This window comes from Cajanus cajan, chromosome 6 (assembly GCF_000230855.2).
Source record: "Cajanus cajan strain Asha chromosome 6, NIPB_CcT2T_4, whole genome shotgun sequence".
NCBI classification, from domain to species: Eukaryota; Viridiplantae; Streptophyta; class Magnoliopsida; order Fabales; family Fabaceae; genus Cajanus; species Cajanus cajan.
Genome location: NC_138522.1, coordinates 60,704,525 through 60,717,473, shown reverse-complemented (window position 1 = coordinate 60,717,473; position 12,949 = coordinate 60,704,525). Strand labels below are relative to the sequence as shown.

The following is a 12,949-nucleotide window of genomic DNA, read 5'->3' as shown; positions in this document are numbered from 1 at the left end:
ACTATACATTATATTATCCACAGCTCGTAAAGCCTTTATACAATCCTCTCGCTTAACAACAACAATAACATTGTACTCAGAACAACCTTGAGCTATAGCACGGACATTTATATTGGCATGTTTATGGAAACAAGTTTGAACATAAAACAAGTGAAAAGATGTAACAAATAGAATTGTTTGATGCATTATCTCCAGGTATCTTTTCCTTATAAGGCATTCCAATCTCCTTAGCCAGGTTCTCTGCCTCACTAAGGGAATCAATCACATGGTCAAAGCAAATGTATCTACCAGAAGCATTGTTGTTCATTGCCTTGAATACACATGCATGAGCTTCAGCCAATTTGGTCACATCCACTCTTGCTAGCAAACCATGAGAGTACATTTCTTGGGCACCTGAATTTGCAATTGTAAAATCTTTAGATTCTATTACATCAACATCAAAAGGAAAATTTTAATCAAGGTAAAATGTGTTTTAAGTTGCTCTATTTTTGATTAAATTTGGTCTTGGTCCATATTTCTTTAAAGTATATAAACCAATTTTGATCAAGGTAAAATGTGTTTTAAGTTGCTCTATTCTTTAGATTCTATTGCTTTTAAAGTATAGAAACCAATTAAGATCAAGTTTAGTCAAATTTTCAAGGCTTAAAAACAAATTATACCTTAGGTTAATTAATAGTATTATTACCTTTGAGATAAGAAATTGTTGCTGTTGGATTCCTATGACAAAATTCAGGACCGGTAACTAGAGCTGGACAAATGGTAGTGAGCTTCAAACCCCTTTCATTAGCTATTCTCCAAGAAGCTTTCTCTGCCCTCATCTTTCCCAATGCATACCAAAGCTGCCATATATTCAAAAGAAACGTCAGGGTCATATGATATATCTCCTACATAAACATGTTATCCAATATATTGTTTTCAAATTTTTCATTATTGCATATTATGACCAACGCTCTATATTTAAAGTTTGAAATAATTTGTATTATTTGTCCAGAATTACCCTCTAAATTATTGGGATCCCCTATCTTTGTGAGAGTCCAAGAAATTAATTTACTGCAATTATTATTCATAGACTAGAAAAAATAGATGAGTAATTAAGAACATTTTCTGTTAATTTTTTTTTAATGCAGTAAATAATTTAGAAGGGGTCCTATGAAAAGGACCAAAGCAAACGTCAAAAACAGTTCTTACAAATTCACCAAAAAAAAAGGTTCTTATAAAAAATAAACAATATTTTCCATTTTTTAATCCTTAACAAGTGTTCACTAGTTAACATTTGCCTATATATTGTTAAAAACACAGATAAGTGAATACTAGCAACTGTACCAGGGACAAAAACAAATGAAACATCTAAACTGAATTAAAAGTTCAAGGGAGTAAAGACAAACCCCAAGATCTTGCAAAGTTTGCTCCACCCGTTTGATAGTCCTAAGTCCAGCGGAAGCATTCGCAGCTTGCACCATTTGCTCAAGTGCATATGTTCAAAATAATAGTTCAAAATTTTGATATGACATCAACGTAACAATGATTTGAATTCTGACCCTACTCATTTTGACATTACCCAATTCAAAAGCTTTAAAATAAATATCGAATGTTTTACCATGATCATTCTACAAAAACCACTATCTCCATCACAAACAGCATTACTTATCCATCTGGGAGGGAATAATTTTTTCTAAACCTCCTACATTAATGCATACATAAGCTCAAGCAAGACCAGGCTCCAAATAAATGTTGTCACAGCAAACCAAAAGGTATCCTCACAAAAGACACCCCTCAGCAAAAGTAAATGATAAATTAGGCCAACACTCAATTGCCAAAATCAAATAAAGTTGCGATTATTATGATTCTGATAATGTATCTCTTATCAAGTTTATAGAATCTCGCTGTTGGCATCAATCCATACCAAAATAAATGTACTCCACACTAAACTTGGGGTTCAAGGATTTAAAATGGAAACCTAGGAACAGAGATATGTAAAACAGAGATAATTGCATTATTTGATAGAGAGAACAAAGATAACTATAACCTCCCTAAACAGAGCAACTGTGCCATAGAGAAAATAATTCCAGCAACTTATTATTGTTAATCTCATTAGGGGTATTACTGGAATTTGGTTCGCCTAAGCTCCAGCCACTCAAGTTTTTCCATTTATGATTAATAGAATTAACATAAGATGAGTTCATATCACCAGGAGAAAGTATATAATTAGGTATTTGATTTTCTGCAGGATTCACATTATTCCAGCAAATCTGCTGATCCATGGTAGAACTACTTGATGCAGATCCACAATCAAATTCTAAAGTTTCAGGCATTGAACCAATTGTACCTCTCTGCCCTTGCATTGAAGGAATCTACTGTTTTCCTAACTCAATATAATAAAAATACATGAAATGAATTCCTCAGTACAGTAGTAAGTCAGGCACTAAAATTTCCAGCGCTGTTCAACAAAACAAGAAAATGTTCAGAAGGCAAACACAACAATTCTGCAAAAACATGTTCACGTAAGATGTAACCCATATATGCTTCAATGAAACCTCGTATATCAACAAAAGCATCATAGCATAAGGCAACAAAATTACAAATAAACATACCTTAACACAGGAAGCTGATCACTGTTAACAAAGCTAATGTGTAACTAAAGATCAAGGTTAAGTGTGCTTCTTAATCTTGTGCCCTAACCTTGGGAATTAGCATATAAGATAAAGAATCTCGCGGAACCAATCCCACTAATGCAGCATTGCCAATTGATTGAGTCCCGGTAATTCGCGCACCCCATGCGTAAATAGATGAAACCTCAATAACAAAGTCAACATGTTTTCAAAAGTGTGAGTGATTTTCAATCTAGAATGGCTAAGGCCCAGGCCCACCTCTGGGCCCAAGAGTAAGGCCAACAGCATCGACGAGCTTGTCAATGCCAGCCTGCATTGCGACCCAGGAATTCGTAGCGACAACGGTAGGTGTTGGGTTAGGGTTGGAGCGGAGGTGGACGGGGGTGGTGTCGATGGCGCCGCACATGTTGGGGAGGGAGGTGAGTTCCTCGAAGGCCTGGGTGGTTTCCAGGAGGCGGCGCCGTCCCACCGGGATCTTAATGAACTCCAGGTAGAACTTGGTGGCGAGGAGGCGCGTGACCATGTTGGTGATTTTGGAGACGAGGTAGGGTTTGAGGGAATAGCGGGAGGCTAGGGTTTTGGCAGAGAGGCCGTGGGCGAGGCGCGAGACGACCATGGCGACGGCGTAGTCGGAGGGGAGGGAGAGGTTGGAGAGGGCAATGTGGGGCTTGAGCTTGTCGGCGTCGCCCAGGGGTGCCTCTAGTGACCATATGTGTTCTGTCCAGAGCCCGCGAGAGTGCCCACCAAAGTGTTGTGTCGAGAGGGTGATGATGTAAAATAATAATTTTGTAAAATATAATGATGTAAAATAATAATTTTGTAGTAGTGGAGGCAACGGAAGAGGGCGAGGGAGGGGGTGGAGAGGGCGATGATGAAGAGAGAAAGGGTGTGGGGTTGGGAGATGAGGAAGGGTATGTGAAGAGGTGGGGAAGGGGGTGTGAAGGTATTTTTCTTAGTAGTGCAAGAATAGTTTTATTAATATCGAAAAGAGAATAGTGCACGCTTTGATGAATTGTTGCCTATATATGCTTTTGGGAACGGTTTTATGATTGTTGTCAAATAAAATGCCAACAGTTTACAAATTTGTTGCCTATATGTGCTTTTGGGAACGATTTTATGATTATTGTCAAACAAAATGCCAACAGTTTACAAAATTGTTGCTTATTCTATATTTCGAGAACATTTTTTTAGGCGTTGCCTAAAAACTCGTTGCCTAATATAAAAAATGTTGTAGTGATAGATGTTTCTCCTCTAATTTTTAAAAATTACTTATTTTTTTAGAATAAGTTTATTAATTAAAGTGAGAAAAATATAAGAAAAAATATAAGTTAATTTATATTCTTCATTATCATCTTCATGTGCAGAGAGAATTTCGTCTTCGTCCTCGCTAAAAGGATCAAAGACATTTTCTGTTGGGAGACCAACAACAACATGATCTTCAATGTTGGTTTCAACATTGGGTTGAGAAGCAGAAGGTGTAGCTTGCTCAAATGGCTGAGAAGGTATTTGATTAAGGTCCATGATTGGATCAGTTAAAAGCTGTGTGTATGACTCAATGTCGTAGTTGGAGGGGATATCATAAGAAGGGCCATATGGGTTAGTGTTCTGGTAACTTTGATAAATTTCGTAAGGTGAACATGAAGGTGAAACTTGTGGTGCATATGATTCAACTGTAGTAAATGTAGTATATAATTCAATACCTGATTGAAGTTGATTAGTATCGTGAACATTGAAAAGTGCCTCAACGTCTTCATCATCCGTCAACTCAACGCAGGTATAGTTACTAACCCCTGAGTCAAGTCTAATAGGGTACCGAAAATGTATGGTAGCGACCCTCTCAGAATCTTGTCGATGTAGCTTTGTGTGGATGACTCTTTGAAGCCTTTCTAGAGTAATTCCTCTCTTGATACGAACTAATTTTGCAGATGGAGAGAAGAAGGTGATTCCTTCATTCGGACATTGGTTAATGGAACCATCAGAATGAACAATAACATAGATTGAAGAAGTCATTTTCTGAAAGGTTTAAAGGAAATGAACGTGATTCTAAGAAACTGATTCAAAAGGGGTAAACGGAAGAAATAAAGGAGAGAAGGTTGGCTGAAATCGTGTGGAAAAAATGAAGGGGAGAGGGCCTATTTATAGAAAAACCAGCGTTTTTACTGTTTGCCCAGAACGGGCCGTTCCAAAACCAGAACGGCCCGTCCAAACCACGTTATAATGCGTAAAATCGTCTTCTAGAACGGGTCGTTCCAAGGCCGTTCCAGATTCAAAAAATTGTTTAAATTTCTACTCTGGAACGGTCCGTTCTAAAACAAGAACGGACCGTTCTTGGCCCAAGAACGGCCCATTCTTGGCCCGTTTTAATTTAAAAAATAATACTCTGTGGCTTTAAGGAGAACGGCCCGTTCTGCTTTCGGAACGGGCCGTTCCACTTTCAAAATTTGTCCAGATTGGTCCACAAACGCGAAAAAATAAATATAACTCAGAACTCGGTTCTCGGGGAACCGAATTCTGAGAAGAAAAAAAAATATATAGAAGCTCAGAATTCGGTTTTCCGGGAATCGAATTCTGAACATGCACAGTAAAAAGGTCTAGTTCAGTAAATAAAGATGCACATGTGTTAAATGTGTAATTTTAAAAAAAATATATTATTTGGGTAAAAATTTCACAAATCGTATATGTGTCTATATCTTTTATTTCTTAATTACGTACAATTTTATATCTTTTTATGAAAATTTTTATTGTTTCTTAATTTTAAAAATAATAATTTTATTCTTAATTTTAAAAATAATAACTTACTTGAGCTTTTTGGAAGATAAAAAAATAAAGTTTCTTAAAAATAAAAAATAAAAATAATAAATTTTTTTATATACACACCAACACTTCTCGAAGACGTTAAATTTGGCCGAAGTAGAAACTTTTTGTAAAGTAAGATTGCAAGATTGAAATGAGTACCTGTCATCCACTTTCAATGAATCTTACTATGTCACGTTATTTATAAATAATTTATATTATATTTTTATAATTTTTATTTCAATAAAAATTATTTATAAGTACCTTCACTTTTTTATAACTCACACTATATTTTTATAATAAATTTTTTAAAAATTAATTATTATAGATAATATATAAATAATAATTAAAAATATAATAAGAAAAACATATTTAATGTTTAAGATTGTAAGCGACAATCAAATTAAAACATATAAGAGATAGTAAAAGTGAAACAAAATAAAACTGTTGGGATTATTATTAAAAAAGTTGAATTTGAAAAGCTCCGCTGTCCTCTCCAGGTTTGGAAAAACGTTACGTTAAACCTAATCCACGTTTTTTTTAATTATAGTTGATTTGTCATTTGGAGTATCGGAATCTGTGAAAGTCCATTTTAAAATATTAAAACTGAAAACTAAACATGTTCTAAACCTTTTCATGACCGTTTTGCCTCTGTGTTCTGTTCTTTTCCTTTTTCTCTCACACCTCCACTTTATGGTGGGTGTTGGCCGTGGCTGGTGGCTGAGGATCCCGACGTTGCCGTGGAGTGCGTCGAGTGACGAGAGGAAGGCGGAGTGGACGCTGACGGAGATAAGGCGACGGTGGCCACGGAGACGACGACGCTGATGCAGGGACGCTGAATGTGGGTGCCTTTAATTTTTTAACTAAATGCATTTACCTAACTAAAATTGATATGAGGAGAAATATGATCGACCGAACAAAAAAATAAGTCTACAACAATAGAGTATTATATGGAATGAATTTATAGTTAGAAACATTTAATAGAGTATTTAACGCTTTAACAAATACTAATCATATTATTCTTATTAGATGCAGAACTTTTTTATACATACATTTTAAAGATATTATATGTATTAATATATTTTTTACTATAAAATACTGCCCTTTTTTATCTTGTCTATTTTCAAAGTAAATATTTTATTTTTATTTATCTGTTACTAGTATTTTAAAAGTATAAGACAATATTAATTATTTGTTATATATTCAATTATGTTCTTATTTCTACACAATTATTAAAGATCTTACAAATTTATAATGAGAAAAATCATTAATAATTAGAATCATAACGGAAGATAAAAAATTATTAAAACGAGGATATTAATAAATTTCTTAATTTATGTATTATCTTCCAGAATGAAGTGAAGAAAAATGTCGTAGTAGCATTAATAATATTAATAAAACATACACTATAAGAAATTATAACAATATTACTCACCATAGATATAATAAATATTCGTGATTTATAATAAATATGTATTTCGATAAAATAAAAATAATAAAAAAAGTATTTCTTTTATTTCCTTAATCATTCTCTCTGAATTACTTGTTTGCACTTGTCTTTTCTTTTAACATATATGACGCCCTTAGTAAAACAGAAACTCAACCAAATTGGAGAGGCTCAATATCCATGCTTAATAGCTAACAATTCTGATAGTAGGAGATGAAACGTTTGGATCTACCCATGGCAGCAATAATTCCCATTAACTTTGCTGTCCCAAATGAGCCACGGCCCTTCAATACCAGCTTTATTACTCGGCTACAGCTACCTACCATCAACATCAAAACATTGATCTTAACTGTAAAAATACCAACTTGGTCCAGCCTACATGAAAGATTTGCCCACCACTACTTGAATATCTATTTTATTCTTTTCATGAATTATAAATCTTTCTGAAAAGATTACCATTTTATAATCCTAAAAATAATCTGATAAGTTTGAAGTATTGTAGGATATTTCATATTAATTAATGATATAATCAAAATAATGTGTACAAGTATGAAGCAATTTTCATTTCACAAATTAATTTTTAAAAGATTAAATTAGATCAATAATTATTATAAAAAAAATTCAAGTCTCACATTAATCAGAGATAAGACAATTAAAGAGTATATAAAAAAGAATAATCCTTATCTTACAAACCGATTTTGTAGAATTGAGTTAGGTTCAAATTCACTATTCTAAGATAGTATCATATCTATCCTAAATCATTAAAAAGAGAAGAAAAAAAAACTTAAGTGAGATGAGACAATTAAAAAATATAAGTGAAAAGTAATCCATTATTTTAAGAATAACTCAATTTTTTAAAATTAATATTAGAATATCTATCCTAAAAATTGTGTGTTGAATTTTTCAATTCATCCACCATGTATGGATCTCTTAAAAATAATCAGAGGAATATTGAATGCATCATGATTCGGCGCCGTCGGCAGGCAAAATGATGGATACCTTGGCTCATATCACACTCTCTGTCTCGTCATTTAATAACATTAACATGTGCATTATTAAGCATAAAACATAACTTTTGCGAGTTATCCGCATAGGACCAATGACAGTTTTACTGAGAAGCGATAAAACTCGGGAGCATGCAAGGAGACAGGAAACTTGATTAAAAAAGAAAGATCTGAGCTCCAAGGTGCATAATGGCATATCAGGTTATGCTTTTGGTGGAGTATTAGCAAACTTCCATGAACATTTAACAAATGCATCAGTAGTCCGATCCCCTGCCACTTCAGATATCGGTACAGCATCTGTAATCTCCTTTAAATCATCTTTGCTCAGTTTCACTTTAAATGAACCGACATTACTATCAAGATTTTTTATCTTAGTTGTTCCTGCAATACATGAGAGGATCCGGAAACGTTAATTCGCTGGCAAAAAACAATTCGTAATTAAAAGGTGACATGATATAATATTATGAACCCATCATCAAGAGGGTTCTTGAATGAAAAAAACAAGAAAGAAATTCCTATTTCGAAGCAACGCTATAAAGGAAAGCACCAGGGGGATAAAGTAGGCAAGAAGTTCAAATTCCTCTAGATGGTAAGGCCATGGATGACAACAACAATTATAGGAAGGCAAAATGGAAGAAGACCACCAAAGGGAAAGGAGGAGAGAACGACTGAGAGAGGTGATTTCTGTGTTCTCATGGGAAATAGTAGTTTATGGTTGTGTTTATATTCCTGTTCAGCCACATTACATTACATTGAAAGTGAATCCAATGTGAGAGGAGGATTCATGTTCAATGTGCTTTGGGAATTTGATAACCATTGTCAATTTGGTCACTAAAATTGACTATCATAAATAGATTTGATCCTTGGTATTAGAGATCAAATTGACAAACACACAGCAAAGTCAAGAATTAAATCGAATCTTGCATACCAAAATCAGGAAACAAAAATGACTGATAATATTAAAAGTCAAGGATGAAAAGATGGATTGTTAACATTTAGGGAATGTTAAAAAATTTATAAAACACGAAATTTCCTAAAAGGCCCATCCAAGCAAGATGAAAAATGAAGAAATTACTATAGATAATACATTTTCAAAAAATTTCGTATAGTACTATTACTCTGTCACAACTCAGAACAAATTTGATGCTGATGCGGAAAATAACTCACCGGGGATGGGTACCACATCATCTCCTTGATAAAGTATCCATGCAAGAGCAAGTTGTGAAGATGTACATCCATACTTTTCAGCCAACTTTTCTATCCTAGAATATAAGACTTTGTTCTTGTCAAAGTTCTCCCCTTTTAACCTTGGTTGAAATGCCTGGTGGAAAGAGATATAGGTGAAAAAGGAACAAGGTCAACTGTCACCACAAAGAAAGGATTTAAGTCCAAACCAGAAAACTGTTTGCAGGTACACTTTCTATGACAGCCTTGCCACCAAAAAATCCACGCCCAAGGGGACTATATGGTACTAATCCAATTCCAAGTTCCCTGTAAGTGTTGCCAATAAAGTCATTTAATGAAGATTCATGAAGGACATTGAAATGCACAAGTCAGGAAATGAAAGAAAGTTTCCAATTCAGGCAAGTAAAACTATTTGATCAGAAGTGTATCGCCAGAAATAAACAACTTTCTTCGCTTGTAAGAAATCGGATCCCGACCATTAATTTTCTTTATTACATTTAAAACCAAAGATTATAATATTAATGAATTGCACATAGTGCAATTAAACTGTACTGTAGAAGACCCTTGTCCAAAGATATCACAGAAAAGCAGTTTATGTTGCTACCATTTCTGCAACCATTAAAGATGTTAACCATAAACACGATTGTTGGAGAATTATAAAGTCCTACACCGAGAAAATAAAGAAAAGCAAAAAGTGTATTAATAAGCATAGAGGGCTGGCATCCAAATAAATGGTTTGAATCTTTTAGACAACACATCTCTCATGCTTGTTACACTTATATTTGTCTTTATATATTGGATGTGGGATTTTATAGTTCTTCAATACCAACTTGATCTTTTTAAATAAGGTCTCTAGTTTGAGTCTTGTGGTAGAAAAAACATGGTTAGAAGGTGAGATACTATTAAATATGGTCAATCAGGTTCTCTGATAAAGATTAATAATTGACAAAACTGACAAATATTTTATATCAATAATATGGTTATATAACAAAATAGTTCTCCAACACCAATAATTCAAGCCAATTTCTGGGTCCAGAAAATATAAATAGATTGCAAAAAAGATTTGTCATTATTTATCCAACATGGGACTTTGTAGTTCTCCAACACCAATGATTCAAAGAACCATTTTCTAGTTCGACCAAAAGATATAAATAGACTGCAAAAGAGACATCAAAAAGAAAGGTGTAGAAACCATCAATTAATGAAATTGACACCTTAAATGTTTGATTTCCCGAGAGCAATCCCACAGAGTTATGAACTTGCAAAAAGGTGATGTTTTCCTTAGGATAAAAAGAAAATGTCTTAACTCTTTCCTGAATAAATACTTATGACCCTCGAAACAGGAATCCCGTCAACACAAAAACTGACTCAACTTAATCTCAATTTTATTTTGGTGAAATAATGGTTAAAACCTCTATATATATTTGTGCATAATGGAAGATAATCCACAAGTTCCACTTCTAAGGTAGAGCTTTAAGCAGTCCAAACTTAATTGTGAACAGGAAGTAGGGCACAAATCAGCAAATTTTTGCAAAGAAACAACATTTAACATTATCTTGGAGAAGTACCTGCAAAGTGGAACAATATCTTGTTCAATTTCACGAGTCCAAAGGGACCACTCCATTTGCAGAGCAGTAATGGGATGAACAGCATGTGCCCTCCTAATTGTGTCAGGGCTTGCTTCCGACAACCCTATGTACCTTATCTTTCCCTCTTGAACCAACTTCTTAAGCTCTCCCATCTAACATTCAAAGATAACCAAACAAAATATCAAAGACAGAGACAGAGCCACCAAATTAATAATGCTCTCATAAAGAAGAGAAGCAACAAAAAGTGTTAGTGGCAGCACTGACAGTGTCCTCAATGGGTACAGTGGTGTCAACACGGTGCTGATAATACAGATCAATGTAGCTCACACCAAGGCGCTGGAGGCTACCCTCGCAGCAGGATCGAACATACTCAGGGGAACCGTTCACTATCACATTACCAGATTCCATTTTGACAATCCCAAACTTCGTTGCAATCTGAATTTGATCTCGAGGCAGGTCCCTGAGCGCCTGAGAGTTAATGAAAATGTTGTGTTACATAACATCGTCGGTTTGTATATGTTAGTAGTATTTAAGTGAAAGAGACGTGATAAAGTGTTAAGGTTGTTATTAGTTAACCTTTCCGACCAAAACCTCGTTGGCATGTGCTCCATACACATCCGCAGTATCAAAGAAGGTGATCCCTTGGCCGAATGCGTGTTTGATCAAAGAGATGGCCACCTCTTCGGAAACAGGATCGTTGTAGACTCCGGTGAGGCCCATACACCCAAATCCTAACTTGGAAACCTTAAAACGAAAAGCAGCAAGCAGAAATGATTGAGAATGAAGGAAGGATATAAAGTAAATGAAAGAACAAAAAACTAACCTGGAGGCCTTGGCTTCCTAGCTTCACTCGAGGAATATCTGCCATTGTCTCTCTTCCTCTTTGGAACTTTGCCACTATCTATCTCTCTTTCTTGCTTTCTTTCTTCAATTGGTGTTGGAGTATTAGTTAAGTGGTTGTGTGGTATGTGGTTGCTGAACCTAACACTTTTGAGAGTTTGAACTTAATAATATTTTATAATATAATTATTAAGAAATATCAATTTTTTAAATGTCGGAGGCTGTTTCGGATGTTTTGTTTAGGAGAATATAACAATTCTCTTTTATTTTAGTTATGTACAATCATGAGTTGACAATTGATTTGTTTAAATGTATACTATTAATTTTTACAAGTATCTTTTTATAAATTATAAAACTTTTATTTTTTAAAGATTTGACTCTATAACTGTTATTATTTTTAATAATAACCTAATTATTATATAATTTATTATTTTTAAAACTAATTTATGGAGACAAAGATTTTTTTTTTTTTTTACGTTAGTACTTATATTAGAAAAATAATTCTTAACATGTTTTATACATGTTCTGTTGTTGATGACTTTTGGGATTTGAAGAATTGATATGCATAACTTAAACAAGTAGTAGGACGTATTAAACTATTATAATTTAATATTTATTTATATTAATAAAATATTAAATAAATATAAAGAGAAATTATCAATCAAATAGAAGTATAACATAAAAATTTAAAAATATTTATATTAAAATAATCCAAAATATAATTTATATATTTAATTTTTTTATTATAATATAATTTGTAAATTTTAAAATTTATTTATTATAAGCTAATATTTTAGTTTGTATAATATACAACTTATATTTAAAATAAATAAATAATTATGAATTTATTAATTATATTATTATTAAATTTTTTAATAAATTAATATTTGATCATATAACTTGTAATTTAGATTTATGATGAGTGAATTATATTATAATATAAGATTATTTCTAACTATAAATAATTTCATTTATAAATTTATTGAAAGAGATAAAAGATTAAAAAAAATCCATTAAAAAATTCATTAAAGAAAAACTCATAAAAACATTTTTATTGAATGATTGAATAATAACTTCTAAATAATTCTCTCATTTAAAATAATTATTCTATTCGCTACCTTTTTTCACTCACGGGTTCCAATTCAAAAACTTGCTTAAGGGACAAGCCCAATTCCACTCAAGAAGATGTCATGTTAATATTTTCTTTGACACATAATCACATGTTAATATAATTATTCTGATTTATACAAATAAAATATTATAGTTATATAAAAAGAATTTGTTTATATTGAAGTGATCTACATGTTAAAATATAAGTTATTAATTTGACCATAAATGACAATTTTTTATCGGATGATAATAGAAAAAATCTTATACTTTATTAGCATTTTAATTATAATAAAAGACTATGAGCACCTCTAAAAAAAAAAAAAAAAAAAAGACTATGAGCATAATTTATGGTTGTCATGACAAAAAAAATTG

The 12,949-nt window shown here is 32.9% G+C and overlaps 2 protein-coding genes across 2 annotated transcripts; both read right to left on the bottom strand.

The window, feature by feature from the left end:
• Positions 1 to 6: 6 nt before the first annotated feature.
• Positions 7 to 6,319, bottom strand: LOC145949385 (cinnamoyl-CoA reductase-like SNL6). Its single transcript, XM_083059210.1, has 3 exons — positions 1,386 to 6,319; positions 686 to 839; positions 7 to 393 (listed from the first exon to the last, which is right to left on the bottom strand). The coding sequence occupies exons 1-3, from the start codon at positions 1,458 to 1,460 to the stop codon at positions 122 to 124; spliced, it is 501 nt and encodes a 166-aa protein (XP_082915336.1). The 5' UTR covers positions 1,461 to 6,319; the 3' UTR covers positions 7 to 121.
• A 1,496-nt stretch (positions 6,320 to 7,815) lies between these two features.
• On the bottom strand, positions 7,816 to 11,607 carry LOC109796749 (putative aldo-keto reductase 1). The gene is made up of 7 exons (XM_020356523.3): positions 11,451 to 11,607; positions 11,204 to 11,371; positions 10,892 to 11,095; positions 10,607 to 10,779; positions 9,248 to 9,344; positions 9,021 to 9,174; positions 7,816 to 8,234 (listed from the first exon to the last, which is right to left on the bottom strand). The coding sequence occupies exons 1-7, from the start codon at positions 11,493 to 11,495 to the stop codon at positions 8,056 to 8,058; spliced, it is 1,020 nt and encodes a 339-aa protein (XP_020212112.1). The 5' UTR covers positions 11,496 to 11,607; the 3' UTR covers positions 7,816 to 8,055.
• Between the last annotated feature and the right edge of the window lie 1,342 nt (positions 11,608 to 12,949).